This window comes from Poromitra crassiceps (assembly GCF_964638095.1).
Source record: "Poromitra crassiceps genome assembly, chromosome: 1".
Taxonomy (NCBI): domain Eukaryota; kingdom Metazoa; phylum Chordata; class Actinopteri; order Beryciformes; family Melamphaidae; genus Poromitra; species Poromitra crassiceps.
The window spans coordinates 88,639,538-88,661,078 of record NC_139623.1 but is presented as its reverse complement, the minus strand read 5'-3'; the positions used below and the strand labels follow the sequence as shown (position 1 = coordinate 88,661,078).

At 43.3% G+C, this 21,541-nt stretch overlaps 1 protein-coding gene across 1 annotated transcript in view; it reads left to right on the top strand.

Moving 5' to 3' along the window:
* Window positions 1-233: 233 nt before the first annotated feature.
* Window positions 234-21,541, top strand: part of LOC310797756 (uncharacterized protein) — a gene marked incomplete at both ends in the record, with an annotated part of 67,932 nt that continues 46,624 nt past the window's right edge. Inside the window, one exon of the mRNA XM_083660180.1 lies at window positions 234-518. Coding sequence (XP_083516306.1) covers window positions 234-518 — 285 coding nt within the window. The remainder of the gene's footprint in view (window positions 519-21,541) is intronic.

Genomic DNA, 21,541 nt, shown 5'->3' with positions numbered 1-21,541 from the left:
ACATTATTATGCCATTAGTCATTAATTAGTTCATAATTTATTAGGTATGTGTGGGATTAATATGAACTAATTACCGGTGCTTGGATTTTGGGCCAACAACAGGCAGCATGAGGCTGCCTCCCCCTTGTAGGCTGCACTCACAGCTGTCCAAGTGAGACTGCACAGACAGACAGCAGTGAGTGCGCAGTGTGGTGAACAGAACCAGAGGCAGCCGGGGAGCTATAGCCTACGGGATGTCTTTGCAGGGGCTCACGGGGACCTTCGGAGTCTTGTTCCCAGGATTTTCTCTCGGTCCCATGAAAACGGAGCGCAGTCGGAGCAAGGAGCGTCTGGAGGCCAGCCTGGCCGGGCTGTGCGAGCTGGAGCTGCTGAAGCAGAGACAGGAGTGCCGGGTGCTCAGCGCGCTCTGCCTCGGCGACTCTCCACTGGCCAGACGGCCGGCTTGGGGAGCCCTCCGCCCGCTGCGCCAAGCCTCGGACGCACCAAACGGCGGCGACGACTATGGCTTCCGGCAGACAGTAAGTGCTGCTTTGGAGTGTTTTCTCTTATGTTAAAGTGCGATACACTAGGATCCACCAAATTGATCTGCATTCGACCAAAGCCCCCTGATTTGAGAAGAGAACGCACTGACTGTGTATTTTGGGAGTGTAACCTGTGATCAATCATTCGTCATTCTTATAGCTATATTTTCCTGCAATGCTAACTTCTAGGGAGTGAAACAGTGCAATTAAAACTAGGCCTACATTATTTCTCATTTTGGAAACTCCTCACTCTGGTGGTGGTCCCTGGGGCCCCCTTTTCAAATTTGGGAACCACTGGATTAGATGTTAATGCAAATGCCATGCACTCAGTATGAATGTAGCATGTAGGCAGCCTATGTGAAAATTAAAACAAACCTCAGCATGTCATTGATTGACCTCACTGCAGTTATGAATAATGGTATGTGAAATCATGGGGGCTCCTATCTCAGAGTGCAAAGAGCACGTTACCATTTAAGGGCAAATTTGGTGGATTCTGGGCTCCCGTTTCCTTATCTATTTCATGGTGAAGAAAATGGATCACCTGGACATCCCCACTGCTTATATTTGGGAATGATCTCACCCTGAACCTTGATCAAAATTATCACTTTATCACACATGGTTCAACACTGCGGTTTCAACACCACTCAAATCCACTCGTGGATTATGTCCAACCATTTTAGACACTTTAAAACCACAAATTGGATCCATTCATTAACAAAAAAGTGAGATTATGCTGCCTAGGACCTGTTCTCCATCTGCTTCGTATCCTCTGCAGATGATACTGTGTAGTTTAAAGGACTGAGTCATACGGCCCGCAAAAGTTTGAATCCCTGCAAGCAAATACCAATTTGGCACTTAATGAAATATAGTATCTGGAAATATTACGCTATAATATAATCATAATGCAGATAGTGTAGGATTGAATCTGCATTTACAGTTAGAGACCTAGCAGCACATTTCTTATAGCTACAAGACCGGATGCAACATGCAGGCTGGATTTCAAATCAGGGGTGCGAATGCTACAACACATTTATTCATCCACTATGGTTTCTCTTGGAGTCCTACAGACCGAAACTAGACCAAAATCCATTAAAAGTAAGGTATCTATGCAAATTATTACGATTTTAAGGACGTGACAAGTTTGGAAAGTGTCTGTGTTTTTATGTTCTTTTATGGGAAAAGGCGGGAGCTGCAACAGCATAATAGATATCAAATCTAGAGTGTGAGTCTGAAGTCCGTTTTTGATTAGAATTTGAGACGTAAAAATAGCAACAGCTATGTAGTAGATGCCACACCACAGTCGCAGTGCAGTCACAAGCATAGGTGCCGAAACCGTGGGTGCCCCGGGGCCCGAGCACCCACGGAGGGAGCCGAGCATCCAGGGGAAATGGGGGGAGCGAGAGAGAATTTATATGCAGACAATGCCACGTGTCTGTCCGTAATGGCAATATATACATTAAGAAGGACAAATCCCCTGCTCCCGGCGCTCCTAGGGGAGAGCAGAGCAAGGAACTAACCATTCTACACTGAAATGTATATTGATGTGATGTGTATATATACCACTCTCATACCATGTGTGTATCATTTAGGGAGTCATAGTCTATTTTTTATTTGTCTTTATTGAATGTTCCAAAACTGCATGTTTAACTAAGAATAGGCTAATGATTATTTCCAGCCACCACTTATTTAATTTGGTTACTTCCATGTCAAAAGTTTGTAAGGAACAAGGCATGCTGGGGGAAATATGCAAATGTGTTTGTCCAATGCTCCAATGGCATTGCTCTCTGTCAGAACTTGCTTGGATGTCCTAGTAGCAAAAGTAAATGCATAAATTAATAGCAGATGACATCAGGGTTTAGCAAGCCCAGATTGCAGTGCTCAAAGAGGAAGGGGAAAAGAGGACAGGATGACGATATATATTATTAGATATATCGGAGTGGGAACAAGTTGGTCCAAACTGGTTTGGTCTGTCTGGGCACAAAATGATTGTGTAATCAGAGGGCCTGACTCAGGGCAGGGAGAGGTGACATGGAGGTGAGTGAGAAAAGGCGACTGAATAATTACATCACAACTGTCTAATCTTAATGTTAATATTCCTCTAATCTGGCTTCAAGTGGCCAAGTTTTTTTGGCTGCCACACTATAGCATGGGGGGGGGGGGGGGGGGGGGGGGGTTGGTGCTTGTGGCTTGTGTTGGCATGGACACCCACTGGCAGAAACATAAATCGGCGCCTATGGTCGCAAGATCCACAAAGTTGGCTCCAACAGTCATGAAAGACATCTATAGATGCTTGGCCTGCCCTCTCCAGCGATGCTGCTCTGTTGGTGATGGGGCACAAGGGCAACCTTGTTCATGGTTGCCTTTGTTTGTCTGCTGTCAACTCGTGCGTTTGATTTGTATTGATGATGAGAATGATTCGGAGATTGCCTCTGGAGACCTTTCCAGGCAATTTTGCTCTCTTTCCAAAGTATAGTCTGCAAGGCAACCAGGTATGATTCAGCTTACTTTGACCTACTGTAGGCTATATGAGACTCAGCTTACTTTGACCTACTGTAGGTTATATGAGACTCAGCTTACTTTGACCTACTGTAGGTTATATGAGACTCAGCTTACTTTGACCTACTGTAGGCTATATGAGACTCAGCTTACTTTGACCTACTGTAGGCTATATGAGACTCAGCTTACTTTGACCTACTGTAGGTTATATGAGACTCAGCTTAGTTTGACCTACTGTAGGTTATATGAGACTCAGCTTACTTTGACCTACTGTAGGTTATATGAGACTCAGCTTAGTTTGACCTACTGTAGGTTATATGAGACTCAGCTTAGTTTGACCTACTGTAGGTTATATGAGACTCAGCTTAGTTTGACCTACTGTAGGTTATATGAGACTCAGCTTACTTTGACCTACTGTAGGTTATATGAGACTCAGCTTAGTTTGACCTACTGTAGGTTATATGAGACTCAGCTTACTTTGACCTACTGTAGGTTATATGAGACTCAGCTTAGTTTGACCTACTGTAGGTTATATGAGACTCAGCTTAGTTTGACCTACTGTAGGTTATATGAGACTCAGCTTAGTTTGACCTACTGTAGGTTATATGAGACTCAGCTTACTTTGACCTACTGTAGGTTATATGAGACTCAGCTTACTTTGACCTACTGTAGGCTATATGAGACTCAGCTTACTTTGACCTACTGTAGGTTATATGAGACTCAGCTTAGTTTGACCTACTGTAGGTTATATGAGACTCAGCTTACTTTGACCTACTGTAGGTTATATGAGACTCAGCTTAGTTTGACCTACTGTAGGTTATATGAGACTCAGCTTACTTTGACCTATTGTAGGCTATATGAGACTCAGCTTAGTTTGACCTACTGTAGGCTATATGAGACTCAGCTTAGTTTGATCTACTGTAGGCTATATGAGACTCAGCTTAGTTTGACATACTGTAGGCCATATGAGACTCATGCAGCAGTGGTGAGTGAGAAATACATTCCCGAAAAGGGAGACAGTGGTTACAAAGGAGGAACTGACCGCTCCTAGGGTCCATGCTCATGAGCAATGCAAGATGTTCCTAATAAAACAAGATGGACTTTCTCCAAGTCATGACAAAGGAATATTTTAAGAGTCCTGTGCAATGCTTTACTGAGATTTGGACATGGCCCAGACCCAAGCTCTCTGATTGTAATAGAGATGAAGGGTTTTCAAAGCATATTGCAAGTACAGAAGCTTACAGAGTCAAGGGGCTCTGGCTCTGATCCTAAACCTTGAATCAGAACTGTATGACTCTCCAGACATTTCATCTGCCCAGAGAATGTGGAAATCGTCTCATCTGTGAAGTTTATGTTCAATGCAGCAAGGCCAAGTGTACCACAAGCAATTGCAACATACCTTGAATGTCCCATTTTCCTCACGACGGGCTATAAATTCCATGGTAATGTTGATGGGAAATACCAGTGTTTGTGAGATGTTTTCTCGCTCACGTCTGTCTTTTCTCTCTCCTCTTAGACAGACCACTGTTTACTTCTTAAAACATGTCATGAGATATAGAGTTTAAAATTGCATTAGGTCTGTCTGCTTGGCCAGATGTGAGCTTGGAAACACTGAAGGCCTGCGCTAATGCGCTTGCTGACCTTTCTCACCCAAATTTAAACATGAATTAACGTTACACCTTGAAGGTTGGTTATTTTAATGGTTAGGCAAGTGAAACAACTTGGGTATAGGTTTGGTCATAAAAAAACACATCCGTGTTAAACATGTTTTAATAATGTGGCTTATGGACCAGTATGTCTTGCTAGCCTACTATGGCATTTAATAGCTAACGTTAGCCTCTCCCAGGCTAATATGGTATTGTTAACACTTTGTTTTTGCTCAATTTCCTAAGCTAACTTAACAGATGAATGTTTGCAGTGAGTGTAAGCTCAGTGGCCTTGTGGTTTGAGTGTCCGCCCTGAGACTGGGAGGTCGTGAGTTCGATCCCCAGCCGAGTCATACAAAAGACTATAAAAATGGGACCCATTTGCCTCCCTGCTTGGCACTCAGCATCAAAAAAGGGTTGGAATTGGGGGGTTAGATCACCATATGATTCCCAAGCGCGGCGCTGCTGCTGCTCACCGCTCCCCCAGGGGATGGGTCAAATGCGGAGAACAAATTTCGCACACTCAGGTGTGTGACAATGAGTGGGACTTTACCTTTACCTTTACGGCTATCGTGGTTACCGACTCACACTTTGACTAGAAACCAGAATTGTTTTAAGGTTAAACAAATAAAACGATTAACATTCTTCACATTCAGTAAGTAACGTTAACGCTAGTACTCAAGTCCATCTGGTTCGTCCATGTGTACTGTGCTCTACTGTGTGCGAATTATCTATCATATGTCCTTTGTCATTCAATTCGCTCGGTGGCGCCGAGAGGGGGTACTCAGCTGTCACATGATGCCTTCATGGTCCCTCGATAAAGTCTGCAGATGCACGTTACCTCGCCCCTCTCTCTCTAAAAAAAAAGAAGAGTCACGTGAGTGTGGTGTTTAAGGCCATCTGTCGCTACAAAATAAATAAATGGGATGTATTACTCAGTGTATTACTGGACAGACATATAACTAACTTTGCAGTCTGATCCATCTTACACAGCCTACACACAGTGCTGCAGTTTCTGTTTTTCTGGTGTTTTCTTTTTTCCATGTTTGGGACAGGCAAATGTCTCAAACATAGACTGATATCACAGGATGTTGTGAAGAGTACATGGCTATATAATTGGTAATGATTTTATTATTAAAAAAAAATGCTGTATTCTGTTCTTGCAATGTTTTATTTTTTTTGAAAGAAATTGCACCTTTCCCCCAAATCGTGCAGCACTAGTCCTATTCCTCTACGGGGCACTTTGACTTTCTCCGAACTCCGCTCCGAGGAGAAATATGCCAGCTGCAGCGCTTCTCAGGAGCGCTTCTCAGGAGCGGCATGCCTTTTCTGCACCTTGCGGTCGCTTCCCGTTGCTTTTGATGAGAAAAAGGCAGAGAAAAAATGCTATGTGAATGTGAACAGCCTATTAGACAAACAATAGCCTAAAATGGCCTAAAATTGACTTTAGCTTCCCTAACCTTATTTCCATCAGACATACTGGTTTCATCCCGAGGAGTTATTTAAGGGCAACACTTTAAGTTGTGTGCCAGATCATTTTAGAAGTTTACCAAAACCATGTGCATCCTTTAAAGGCTGTTTTCTCAAAATGAGTTTTTCCTCAAACTCTGAGTCAAAAATCTCCACTTTAGTAGCACTCACATTCACCAAACCTTCCAGTTTTATTCATATCTATATTCTGAAGATTTTTTACACAGGGGTTTGTTGATATATCATTCATAGTCTGATTTATATCACATTTTATTCCTAGAAACATGGCAAAGATGGGTTGATGACTGTTGACAATATTTTCTGATTTATGGAGTGATAAGAAGAGATATCCAAAATCCCCAGTGTAATTTTTTTTTACTCTAATATGTCAAGAAAATTAAACAATCATTTTGAACTTGGCTTTATCCAATGTTCAGATTTATGTTCTGGAAATGTATGCAAATTAGCACATATTTAAGTAGAGAATGCCTCATTTGCATATTAAAACATACAATTTCAGAAAACTTGTAATACAAAAATTCTTAGTCTTAATTACTTAATAAATAATCAACTGGGGAAGTTTCATTGTGACAGCTATTGGTTAATTCCCCCTCCCCCTCCCCTGCAGTAGAGTGTATCAGTACACTCTACTTGTATCTGTATCAGTACACTCTACTGCAGTGATATTCAACCCAAGGCTCTAGAGCCACATGTGGCTCCTTTGTGGGTAGTTGTGGCTCTTTTAAGTCCTACTTAAAATAAATAAATAAATAAAAATGTAAGAACAAATAATGGGAGGAAAGGGACTTTTTTTCTTGCAAAGATTCTTTTCGGGTCAATGTGGCTCTTGAGTAGGGAAACGGTTGAGTACCACTCCACTGCTCTACTGTATCTATATCAGTACACAGATCATTTGGTTCTGTAGGCTCACCTGTTTGACAACAGCTGTTCACTTGCCACAAATGTTGACTGTAGCCTGTAGCAAACCGTTCTAATCCTCAACAGCTGGTTATCAAGCATCTTTCAATTCACTGCAGTGTTTTCTCACCTGTGACCAACGTCCTAAAACTTTCCCCTGTGCTCCTCTTTCTAGCAAGTTGATGAGCACCATTTTCGTACAAGTTACTTATTTTGTTTGACCTATGACATCGTTGTTGACTGTGCTCATTTGTCCACTTACACACTTACAGTAGTCCACTGTAAACTTGGACAACTGTCCATGTGTCATCAACTGTATTGGTATATACAGTGGTGCACTTTCCATCTGCTCTTACAGCCAACCCATTTTAGTTTATTCTAGTTCTGTCTGTATTGGTGGCAGATGTTCTTCTCAGTTGTGTGTTCACACAAAACTTCTCAATTGTGATTCATCATTTCATACACAAATCAGCCTCATATACATTCCTGGGTAGCTGCAGATCAGTGATGTAGGTTCTCTGAATGGTATTCATGAAGCTCGTCCCTGTTAAAGCATAATAGATACAATCCCTTTTTCTTCCACTATGCTTAGCCTAGATTAGAACAATGTCTTCTTCATATCGCATAGTGCCCAATGCGACCATCAGTCAGTATCAAACAGAATTTATCGATGAATCAAAGTAGTCCAGTGCACACCAGGAGTAGATCGACCTTTTGGTTGAATATTTACTGTATAAAATATTGTGGCGAACAACGCGTCTTGAATCATGGCTTCTTCCTGCTTGACTTGATTGGCATCAGGTGTAGGTTAGTACATAGCTGCACCCTGACTTTCACAAAAACAAGTCCTGCAGTGCAATGGAACAACAAACCATGAAAAAAGGTACCAAGTAGGATGCCTTACAGTCAGGGTTTGGAATGGGTGTTACACTCCCTCCAAGATGGGATTCCCCGGGATTTTCAGGGAGTCTTCGAGCTTCTTGGTGGCCATCAAGGATTTCTTGGCTCAGGGTGATGTTGGTCAGAAGGTGATGCGTCACCTTCTGACCTTCAACCTTCACAGGGCTTGTCTGAGGCCCTCTCGGACTGCAGTTGAAGGCTGTTTGGCAGATGAACTGTCAGCCCTCGCTCTCTCTCCTTCTGGGCCAGTTGCTCCCTCTCTGCCTCAAACCTCTCTTCTAGCAGGATGCTCTGTGTCTTTCAGTGTCTGCATTTGGTGTTGCTAATTTGCCTGGAATAGTCTCTTCAGTGTCTTTTTCCTCTTTTCAACCAGTCCTTGGACTCCAAGTTCTGGGTTCGATCTTCTAACTCGTTGGATGAATTATAGCAGCTGTCTATGATCTTATTTTTATACATCTTGTACACATTTACAGTGTTGGAGTTTAACATAACATAACATAACATAACATAACATAACATAACATAACAGTTTGTGACAAAGTGGATGAGAACTCACCACTTGTGTCTCAAATATTCAGCTTATTTCTACAAGTTTCATTTGGCCATAATTTACCTTTGCTTTTGGTAAAAATTGCACCTTACTATCCCGGGTTTGTTTTTTGGCATTATGTTACAGTTTACATCAAACCATTATGGATACGTTAAAGCACACATACAGCCATACATTAGTTTCAATCACCTTTATTGAGTTGCAGGTTAAACATTGTTAATTGTTTGTTCTTTGTTCATCCTCACCAATTTGTTCAGCATCACCATGTGGGACTTTTGTTTGGGGAGGGGCCTGCTCTGAGCACTTCCTCCATTTTGTGGTGTTGGTGATGCGACTGGGCCAAACCAAGTGGAAAGGTTTTCTTTCTTGTACAAATGTTTCTTTTAGTTCATTAGATGCTGGTTTAGAGTAACTGTAGGATTATTTGTCTTTGTAGAGCCATTTAGCTGTGTGAATGAGCTTGCAAATGAGTCTTAGCATGTTATTTGATGTATTTGTATTAATGTGACTTTTTAGTTGAACCTTCAATGCAATGGTAGTCTGGGCACCTTTCATCCCGCTTTTTGTCATGGGGCGTAAACCACGGAACCAGAATGAACACCGGAAGGCAGTGCGCCAAAATACGTCTTTGTTGCCGTTAGCTTGACGTCTCTTGCCTCGATTACGGTAATTGTCTGATGCAAAGCTTCTGTATTGGCTTAAAAGATGTGAGATTGTGAATCCGCAATGTTTCTAAAATAACTTCTTCAAAAACGTCGTACGGTACGTCCATCTTTTGTTTTGTTGTTTGCCGTTCTGATACTTGGGTCAAATTGTCAAGTTAACGTGAAAGTTGACGAGCTAGAAACGCTGCCCTTCCTGTCTAGGGCGGGCTCTAGGCCGGAACCAGGTAGGGTGACAAAATCAATTGTGAGCGGAAGCCAGGCTCTTTCTCGCCGAGAAGAGCCTGGTGACGCGAGGTTAATGCAATGGTGTAGACTGATGTGAGTCTAGGTGTCAATTTGACACCCTATAAAGCCAGTTGGGTTTTGCTCCTCTGAGAGACAGGTCAGGCCGTGCTGCCATAACCACGTGCCTTCATTTTGCGGTTCTATTAGTTCATTTGGCGAGTTGTTTTCTTTGTGTTTTGTCTCTTAATCTGTAACTGGAAGTCCTGTCAAAATAAATCTCCATCTTTGAGAACTGAAGTTGTCTGCTGAGTCTGCCTACCACCTTCCTTGCCACTCGGGCCGGCTTCCCCACACAGTTTAGCATAGTATAAGTTTAACATAACATAACATAGTTTAACATAACATAACGACATGACATGACATATTCTATTAAGTGCTTTTATATATTTTTTAGAGTGCCTTGTTGCAATACCCATGACTGCATGCGTGGCACCAGTGGAATCAAACCCCTAACCTTGTGTTACTGCATGCTTAACTCATTAAACTGGCCTTTGGGATTTCTAGTAGCAGTAACTGGCTGTTCAGTAGTGTTGGAGTACTCAAGACCGGTCTTGAGACCACATTTTGATTTCAGTCTCGTCTTGGACTCGTCCTCCCTTGGTCTTGGTCTCAGACAAGCCAGACTCAGGATTGTATTTCATGACCAGTAAAGACCACAAGGCCCATTCTGAGCCAGCAAAAACCCTGTCTTCCATTGTGTGAAATTATTTTCAAATAAATGTTTGTTTCAACATAACCACTAGACTAATGCTTAATGAACAGCATACTCCAACATACATATCATATACTGTATCATCATACAGGTTATTACATAGGCTATTGTGTCATTTACCAATCAGTGGCTGACAGTTTGGGGGACTCATAAGCAGCAGTAAGGTGTTTTTACACTTCATTCTGCCCACTGTGTTGAGCCTTTCTGAAGGTCAGTGATATGGAATTGCAGTGTTTCAGATCAAATGATTGCCTTCTGTCACTGAGTATATACTGTGTACAGCCATTTTTATTTTACAAAAATTCCCAAAGAATTTTTCGTTATCAGAGCAATGATGTGTAAAGGTTAAGCCATCATTAGAGTAATGAAAATGGTCTCGCATTGGTCTGGTCTCGGTCTCGCCCCCCCCCCCCCCCCCTCGGTCTTGGTCTCGGTCTTGACTCGGTCTCGGCTTAGGTCAGTGGTTCCTAACCTTGGGGTCGTGACCCTAAGTAGGGTCGCCTGGAATTCAAATGGGGTTGCCATTGCAGTGTTTAGTTAAAATTTTGGTCACACTTAGAATAGGTCATTATCAGGGCCGTGCAGAGAGACCCTTAGAGGGGCAGGGGCTCAACATTTAAAAAAGGGCACAACACCGCGGTGCGGGGCGGTTTCACTGTTGCTGATCCGCCAGTCAGTCGGAGCTCGGCAGCTGGGCAGTGGGCAGGATGGCGAAGTAATGATCCGCCCATCTCTGCCTCTGATTGGCGCAGGAGATGAGGAAAGACGCAGGATAGGATAGCCAAGCGAATGTGATTGGATCAACAACGTTTGACGCTAGGCCAATCAGAGGCAGAGAAGGGCGGGTCATGCCGTCGCCATCCTGGGGAAAAAATATTGTGCACGTCACAGAGACGCAGACGATTAATTAACTTCTGGTTGAAAGGTCAACATGTGTAAACTGTCCAGACATTTTATTAGACATTAGACATTATTATAAGTTCTTCTTGAAGGGTGCTGGGCATGCCTTCACTGTAAAAATAAATAAATGGGCATGTGCTTGGGCACTCCTAGTACCCCCCTCTGCACATGCCTGGCCATTATTTACGCTATATCACTCTGTTCCAATTGCTGCTTATCTGTGTGTATGTGTGCACGTGCATGTGTGTGTGTGTGTGTGTGTGTGTGTGTGTGTGTGTGTGTGTGTGCATGTGTGTGTGCGCGTGTGTGTGTGTGTGTGTGTGTGTGTGTGTGTATTAGTCTGTGTGTGCATGTGCATGCCACAAAAAAGAAGGAAGAAAGACAAAGAAGAGTGCACTGTCTGTGAGGAGAAAGAGAGCGAGACAGAGGGTGAGAGATGCTGGGAAAGAGAGAGAAAGCGACAGAGAGAGAGAGCGACAGAGAGAGAGTATGTTTATTTTGCAGGCAGGCCTGTGCTGCTGACAGACAGCCATGTGATAGCAGACAGCAGCTGGGAAAGCCTTCACTGTGGCCTCCTGTCCTGTAACACAGGGGAGTCATGAGAGGGCAAGTCGAAGTATGGAATGCAAACGGCTGTGAATGTTAGGCATAGTGCAACAGAAGAACTTCTGTGAGTGTTATAGTGCAACAGAAGAACTTCTGCCGTGAGTGTTAGGCATAGTGCAACAGAATAACTTCTGCTGTGAGTGTTAGGCATAGTGCAACAGAATAACTTCTGCTGTGAGTGTTAGGCATAGTGCAACATAAGAACTTCTGTGAATGTTAGGCATAGTGCAACAGAAGAACTTCTGTGAGTGTTAGGCATAGTGCAACAGAATAACTTCTGCTGTGAGTGTTAGGCATAGTGCAACAGAATAACTTCTGCTGTGAGTGTTAGGCATAGTGCAACATAAGAACTTCTGTGAGTGTTAGGCATAGTGCAACAGAATAACTTCTGCTGTGAGTGTTAGGCATAGTGCAACATAAGAACTTCTGTGAGTGTTAGGCATAGTGCAACAGAAGAACTTCTGTGAATGTTAGGCATAGTGCAACAGAAGAACTTCTGTGAGTGTTAGGCATAGTGCAACAGAATAACTTCTGCTGTGAGTGTTAGGCATAGTGCAACATAAGAACTTCTGCTGTGAGTGTTAGGCATAGTGCAACAGAAGAAGAACGTCTGGCTAACGTGTGATGATGGTGAGCCAGGAGTTTATGCTTGTTCTATTATTGGATGTAAGATGATCTGGGTAACAGCATTAGATAAATGCCTACACACATACTGTACTTCCTGTACTAGTTCATGTTCATATGTTTATCATACATACTATACATACTGTACAATAAGCTATAACATTATTAACAACTACAGGGGACTCGGTAGAGTGCATACCTCCGCCAACCTTTCTACAAAGTTTCGTGATGGTATGTGAATCTGTTCAACACATTTTATGTGATTGGCCACACCTGTTGCCATGGCCCCTTTTGGCCAGCGGGTGTGGAAAGTTAATCAGGTCTAAGTTGGCCCATGACCTACTTTTCCACAAAGTTTTGTTCAAAAGTTTTCATAACTTTTTAAGATATCCTGTGGACAAACAAAAACAAACAAACAGACGAATGAGGCTGAACAGCATGACCACCCGGTGGAGGTAAGAAGCAGGCTTGTGACAACTCCCCCCCCCCCCCCCCCCCACACACACACACACACACAATCAACTGCTGAGGTTCCCCCAAACAAGGCACTGAACCCCCAACTGCTGCTGCAGTGGAGCTGACAGTTAGCCTGTGGTTTACTGGGCAGCTCCCTGCATCATGAGCGCATGTCTACATGTGGTATGTTTGTGTGTGTGTGTGTGTGTGTGTGTGTGTGTGTGTGTGTGTGTGTGTGTGTGTGTGTGTGTGTGTGTGTGTGTGTGTGTGGATCTCTTGAAGCCTGTACGTTCCAGTGGAGACCACTGCAGCTGTGTGGCCAAGTGTCCCTAGAGCCACACACCCATACAGACAGACACACACACACACACACACACAGTAATGGATGTGTTTTGCTTGCGTTTCGCACCTCGCTGTGCTGGGCAAACGCACCACCATGTCTTTAGCTGTTAAAGGCACCAGTGGTGTGTGTGTGTGTGTGTGTGTGTGTGTGTGTGTGTGTGTGTGTGTGTGTGTGTGTGTGTGTGTGTGTGTGTGTGTGTGTGTGTGTGTGTGTGTGTGTGTGTGTGTGTGTGTGTGTGTGTGCGTGCGTGCGTGCGTGCGCGCGTGCGCGTGTGCGTGTGTGTCACTTGTGAGGTCTGTGTGTGTGTGTGTGTGTGTGTGTGTGCGTGTGTGCGTGTGTGCGTGTGTGCGTGTGTGCGTGTGTGTGTGTGTGTGTGTGTGTGTGTGTGTGTGTGTGTGTGTGTGTGTGTGCGTGCGTGCGTGCGCGCGTGTGCGTGTGTGTCACTTGTGAGGTCTCTCCAAGACAAAAAAACGCCACTTGGCTACAGTACTTTAAATCACAGCTGGGCAGTTTGAGGGGTGCCAGAGACCAAAGAAAACACTGATTACTGTGAGGCCATAATACCTTCAGAGACCTCACTGTATTTATCAAGGTTACCACCAAAACCTGCAATCAAGTCTAATTGGTCTCCCTGACTTTCCCATGTGTTAGATTGAGATAGCTCATGAAGAGAGTAGAGAAGAGGAATAAAACGGTATGCTTATCACACAATACCATTTCATACACAGTCAAAGTCTGACAGTCTATGTTTATTTCTGAGGCACACATCTTTCCAGCGATGGCGATGGCATTGGCTCGCTGGAATATAAAAAACGATTTAAAACTGTCATTACAAAATGCAAATATTGTAATATTATTTGGATGGAGAGCTTGTGAAATTGTGATGGTCAAGCGTCTCATTTGTGATTACTACAGCAGAATTGAAAGTAGCGTCCTGAGTGTGTCCTGAGTCGGACACTATGGCCAGGGTGCTGGCACAGCCATCGGGAGCAATTCGGGGTTCAGGGTCTTGCCCAAGGACACTTCGACATGCGGACTGGAGGAGCCGGGGATTGAACCACCGACCTTCTGATTAGTGGACGACCCGCTCTACCTCCTGAGCCACAGCCGCCTCGCCGTTATCATGACAAGGAACCAGAGCTCAGAGCGCTTTGGTCGGGCTCTTCTGACCGGACTGGATCGCTCCGTGGAATTGGAGCTTAAAAGGGACGATTGTGATTTGTTTACTGCAGTTCTCCAATGAGCAAGGCATGGTTAAGTGGTTAATAGATGGGTTTAGTCCGAGGAGAAAATATGGACTGCGCTTGACCACGCCCACAATTTGCACTGCGCCTGGCCTTAAACGCAATGTTAAGGCCAGGGGAAAGATAGGGCCCACAAACTGTAAAGGGGCTTAGACTGGGGGAATTGGCAAATGAGTCACCACCCATCAATGTCCAGAGTGAAGTCATTCTTCTGCTCTCCCATTGCCAAGACAGATGCTATCTACAGTACAGTTGTACCAGAGACTGATTGTTAATCAAATCAGATTCTTCAAGTAGACTATGATTCATGCAGGATTAACCACCTGATCCACACAACACAATGGACTCTCACAGTTCTGCTGGAATGAGGTCCCAAAGCAAATGCAGGCAATGAAGGAACAGCTCTAAAAATCAAAGATTGAGCTGAAAATAAAACTGAAGAATTGGCATAACGGAATTCAACCCATGTCAGGGGGAAAGGTTCATAGTATGTCCAACAATAAGCCCCAGGATGTGTTCATGGTTTCAGTCATGTAAGCAAATGAGCAGGCCATGATGTGATCACTCTAGGATACATTACTGTGGTCATCAACACATTTTTCCAAGAAGGGATCTTCCCTCTTTTCTGGATAGAGGAAGTCATTAAATGTATTCCCATTCCTAAAACAGCTCCTTACAGTATTAACGAGCCCAAAGCAATCAATTTAAACAGCTCCTTACAGTATTAATGAGCCCAAAGCAATCAATTTAAACAGGCAGTTTTCTCAAGTCTTAACAGCTTGTTGCTGCATGGATACGGAAAGATTTTGGTCCAGAACTTGACACCTTGCAGCTTGGCAGTAAATACCGAGGGCTCTATTCTCCCCCTGGCCTTAGGCGCTAAACTGGCGTTAAACGGGGAAAAAAACACGCTTTGCGCCTGCCTATCCATGACTCGGGAAGATAGCGTCATGTTTTTACGCCCCGAAATGTGCTTTACGCTGAAGAGGCGGGGCGCAGTGCCAGAATAGGCCAGAATGGGCGTTTCGGCCTTAAATACCAGCCTAAAGCGATCTTCCCAACTGGCGTAAATTTTGGGGTTAGCGCTTTTCAAAACCAGGCCTTATTCAGTGAGCGGCTCCCCTACCAAACGCCACATACAGACACACATGTGCATCTCTCCCAGCATGCATTGAGGCTTAATACATTTTGACAAGATAAAGCAACCAAATCAAGTGGTAGATCGAAATAATATTTATGTTAACACAGCATGCAATTCTAGAACATTTCAATATTGGACAAAATAAAACATAAAAATCAAAACACAACCCTATGTGAAACATACATGTAATCCAGGTCGTATATATATCCATCGCAAATACAACGTGGTATAATCGAGTGACAACCATAACACGGTTGTACTGTGATGTCCGCTCCAACAAGACTTAGCTTACTTGACACGTACTTTTTCAATAAAAACACATTTATGCCATGACTTTACATAATGTAGGCTATATTTATGTCACATCATTTAGCCTGTGCTGTGATGTGCAGGAGCAGCAGGTAGCCTACACGTTATAAAACTAAGCCTGCCCTGAATCAGCCGAGTGGGGGTGCTTGTTCACTATTGTGAAAGTTATGCGTTTACAACATAAAGATCATGGAAGTGGATGGTATCAGGAATGTCACCGATAGTTAACGTTCTATATTGTACAGGGAGACCATCAGCCCTGCTGAACAGATCTGTATTTGCCTGTAGGTTGAATCATTTTATTCAGGCTATGATCTGTGATGTGCTGAGATATCCAAATTGGCATGAAGAGATGACCGCATGCAGCCGCAACCGGACTGGATTCGCTTTCTCCTGGATCGGAGCTTGGAAGGGAAGAATCTGATTGGTTTACAGGAGGTCACCAATGGCCACAGTTGTGAATAATGCTACGCTTAAAAAGGCGTGGTTAAATAGTTAGCGCCGGCTTTAGCGCAGAGGAAAAATTAGGGAATGGGCCTGACCACGCCCACTAATAGCGCTAGGCCAAGCCATAAACGCAAATTTAAGGCCAGGGGGAACATAGAGCCCCACGACTCCATATTTCTGCTGTGATTCCAATGCATTAGTTTTCCAACAGACTTAGCATGTGACTGTATCGGCTGCAGAACAGCTGCACACTGCCTGCTTAACCTTGGTGTGAAACCCGAGCTGCTCCCATGGATCTGCAATGTTATGGTCATTCATCAACAGAATGCGCAATACCAAGGCCAGTGGTCCATTTGAGTCCAGCCATATAGACCCATTTGGAGTGGACGTCACAGGGTTAGTTGTGCACGCGTCGCGGTATGGCAGCTAAATGGGCCTATACTTCTCCCTCTAATAGCTAAATGTGTCTATACTTATCCCTCTAATAGCTAAATGGGTCTATACTTCCCCCTCTACTTGCGGCAGCCCTACAAAAAACCTTGCCTTGGTATACTGACGATACACGCGCACAAAAACTAACATGCAGAAAACTAGAAAATGGCGCTTGATAGCCAGTGTTGGGAAAGTTACTGAAAATTGGTAATTAGTTACAGTTACTAGTTACTTCCCTCAAAAGGTAATTTAATTACTTTAAAGTTACCAGTTACTTCAAAGTAATTAGTTACTAGGGAAAGTAACTTTTGCGTTACTTTTAAAAGTCCGCTTCGATTGTTATTAATGCACACATTATGTTAGTGTTGCTGTGCCACAGTGTGGCATTGAACCTTCGCTTATTGGGGAGGCTTATAGCCTATCAAGGTCATTAGCCTCTGGGGCTCTGGCTGCAGCTCTCTCCCCGGACTAGGTCTGAGGATCAGAAACTGGGTAATCCTCTGAAGTTGTCCGTTATTTTCATGTCCTAAAGTAACTAGTAACTAGCCCAGTTACTATTTTAGTAACTGTAACTAAGTTACTGAATTTGAAAAAGTAATTAGTCAGATTACTAGTTACTGAAAAAAGTAGTTAAGTTACAGTAACTAGTTACTTAGTAACTAGTTACTCCCAACACTGTTGATAGCTTATTGATTATTAAATGCCAATGGAACTTTAATTTTATACAACAGCGCTCATCCAAGCTCGAAGTCTATTGACTAGCTTGGGGTGATAGCCTATTGAAATACCTATCAGATCTTATTAACACTAATAAAAATAATCAAACATTTCTATTTGACACGGTCGCAAATCTTACTCGCAAACCCTCCCCCAATACAAACTCTCCATTTACAGCTAATGACTTCCTTGACTTCTTTAACCGCAAAATTATCTGTATTAGAGATGAAATTAGCAACTCTTTAGTACTCACAAAGGGTGTTAACCCCTCTCCTAGTCCTGTTCTAAGAACCTTAGATGAGAGTACCATACTCATACGCATTTTGAGACTATCTCTCTAGATGCGCTTTCTAAAATAGTACTTTCATCTAAATCTACAACCTGTTTATTTGACCCTCTCCCTGCAAAGTTGATTAACTCATTCATGGCCAGTTTAGGACTGCCAATATTTAGCACAGGCCAAAGATTTTCATAATTGTTGGTCATCTTTCAAGACCCACAGTAAATTATCTATTAGCACCAAAGTGATTTGCAATACCTCAAAATGAAGATGTACGTCTCTGGGTTCACCAGGGAAAAAAAAGTGAGCTTTTAGCATGTTCTGTACTCTACTTATAGCCATTTATATACACCCTGTTTTCACCAAAAAGGTCTCTCTGAGAAGATAAATTGCAGAAAATGGCATTTTTCTAAATCACACAATCTCAGGCAGAACTCGCTCTCAATTCTTTTATTTTGAACTGTATTGACATCAGACATGTAAATATTATTCGTTATGACACAAATGAAAAAAAAAATATATATATATATATATATATACATGATGTGCTTTTTTTACATTCAACAATACAGTTTACTCAGTTTGAGTGAGTGTGATCATAGAATAGAATGCAGAGATCAGTGTAGTCTCTCACACACACACACACACACACACACACACACACACACACACACACACACACACACACACACACACACACACACACACACACACACACACACACACACACACACACACACACACACACTCCTTACCGCGAGATCATCCGGGTCCTGTCGCATTGGAATCCAGTCTTCCTAGCCCTCGACAGGAAAGTGGCCGTGCTGCTTCGCTCTGTGTGAAAGCCATTTCTGTGGCGAGGCTGCTGTTCTCCTCCAACTCACACAGTTGTGACTCCGTCTCGTCTCTTTCGGGCTGGGACACAGGAACGGGGTCGAGGGACCAGGATCGATCATGTTGGTCACGGGTTTGACTACCGCGAACGATCGATGTCCGCTGTCCTGCAACAAGCCGATCAGCTCGTGCAGCGCGCCGAGGAGCGTTTCAATGGCGTTTCTCCTCTCTGCACAACTTCACAAGGAAGCGCGTTTCTCTGTTCTCTGTTTTTCCTCCTGCTCATTTCAAAACAACAGCTGCGGTATGTGTTTGATCGCGTGTTGTCGGCTTGCTTTGTGGCTAGGGACCTGATAACATGTCACAGGCTGGGGAAGTGTTTGAACTACGCGCTGTACTAATAAAAACAAAAACACGTCAAACACGTCATTGGCGGGGAGGGCTATTTCTGATAACACGTCAAAGACGTCTTTGGCGGTGAATGAGTTAAGGAACTTCTTCCAATATTAGGCCCCCCCCTTACTTAACATTATCAATAGCTCTCTCTCCTCTGGCATTGTCCCTGCCTCCTTCAAATCTGCTGTAATTAAACCTCTACTTAAAAAGCCAAATCTTGATTCTGAGGTTCTCAACAATTTCAGACCAATCGCAAATCCCCCCTTTCCTCTCTAAAGTTCTTGAAAAAGTAGTCTCGACTCAATTAACTGACTACCTCTCGTGTAATAAACTTCTCAATCCCTTTCAATCTGGTTTTAGATTGCTCCATAGTACTGAAACTGCTCTTACAAAAGTAACCAATGACCTTCTCCTCGCGTCAGACTCTAATTTTTCCTCTCTTCTCATTCTATTAGACTTAAACGCAGCCTTCGATACAATCGATCATAACATCCTCCTAAACTGCTTATCTAACTACATAGGTATCCGGGGCGCTGCCCTATCCTGGCTAAACTCATATTTGTCTGATAGGACACACTGTGTCTCATATAAAAATATTATGTCCACATTCTCCTCAGTGGAGTTTGGTGTACCAGGGATCAGTCATGGGTCCCTTACTCTTTGGTGTTTACTTACTGCCTCTTGGCGAAATCTTCCGTAGATATGGCATTAATTTCCACTGTTATGCCGATGACACACACATTTTTATACCAATTAGACCAGACGATTGTACGGAGCCCTTAAAGTTCTGAAAGGTAATATTTATTTTGAGGATGCTAAAGTGTGCGCACACTTTAGTATAGTGTGCGCACACTATACTAAAGTGTGCGCACGATTTAACTAAAACGTGCGCACGATTTAACTAAAACGTGCGCACGATTTAGTTAAATAGTAAAAAAAAAAAAAAAAAAAAAAAATATATTAAAAAAAAAAATATATATATTAAAAAAAAAAAAAAAAAAAAAAAAAAAAAAAATCGTGCGCACGATTTAAGTAAAACGTGCGCACACTATACTAAAGTGTGCGCACACTATACTAAAGTGTGCGCACACTATACTAAAGTGTGCGCACACTATACTAAAGTGTGCGCACACTATACTAAAGTGTGCGCACACTATACTAAAGTGTGCGCACACTATACTAAAGTGTGCGCACACTATACTAAAGTGTGCGCACACTATACTAAAGTGTGCGCACACTTTAGTATAGTGTGCGCACACTATACTAAAGTGTGCGCACGTTTTAGGTAAAACGTGCGCACGTTTAACGTGCGCGTGCACGCACGCACACACACACAGAGCAAGGCACGGCACACATCCAGAGATGCAAGCCAAGCACATGTCCTGGTCTGAACAACAGGTAATCCAAATGCAATAAACCGTAGCTTAGGCCTACTTATGCAGATAACTTTGAAAACTATAAGAATCATAAAACGTTAGGGTTACATGCTTAATAACTCTGCTTGCTTATGTTTAGCTCTAACATTCATTCTTCATGCCAAAGACCTGCCAGCTATCTTCCCGTCCCAGCAGCTAGCCACGAGCTGCCCCTGAACAACAGGTAATCAAAATGCAATAAAACGTAGCTTAGGCCTACTTATGCAGATACATTTGAAAACTATAAGAATCATAAAACGTTAGGGTTACATGCTTAATAACTCTGCTTGCTTATGCTTGCTTGCTTATGCTTGCTTGATGTTTAGCTAGAACGTTCATTTTTCATGCCAAAGAAGCCAGCTATCTCCTGTCCCAGGCTGCTAGCAGCTAGCCACGAGCTGCCCCTGGTCGTCGGCTACATACAACACACAGCACACGTCCAGAGATGTTTCCTGTCCTGAACAACAGGTAATAATACTCATAAAACGTTGAGGGTTACATGTTAATAACTCTGCTTATGACGGTGTTTAGCTGCTAACTAACGGGTTAGATCAACAACATGCCAAAGACTAGCCAGCTAGTCACGGGCTGCTCCTAGGCTCGCTTGCCAGAATATCTCCCTGCTTCTGCACCGGGAGATATCATGTAGCTAATACTGTGTTGTTTGTGCACTTCTATGTTTGTGCATCTGGCTAGATAGAGGATCGCTGCTATGGAAGATAGTTTGAGAAACTTCTTGATGGATCGGGGTGTCGGTGAAGAGATAATCGAGAAGCTAGCCACTGAAAACGTAAGTAGCAACACTGTTTAATAATTACTACCACCTGGCTGTCGCTAACGTTACAGCTTGAATGTGTAACCCCCTAGCCAATGTCGTAACGTTAAAATGCCCAGGTAATATTGACTCATCGGGCGGTGGTGGCAGCACGGCTTCAACGTTATGTCAACTATTTCAGTCAACTGTAACACCACGCTGAGTGTTGAAAATGGCTTTAGCCTAAAGTTAAGGAAAGCTAGCGATAGCTTGTTAGCCGTTAGCTTGCTAAGATGTTGACAACTGCAGCAATGGTCGCTAACGTAAATATTCAGTTACCAGCGATGAGGACACTCTTAAGTACATGTTCAATGCATTTATTGAAGAGAAGCTCTCACAAAGAAATAGCATTCATTTGATTGTAACGTTAGTTGAAGACAGCCTTGATGGATCGGAGGCGATATTTTCCCCCAATGATGG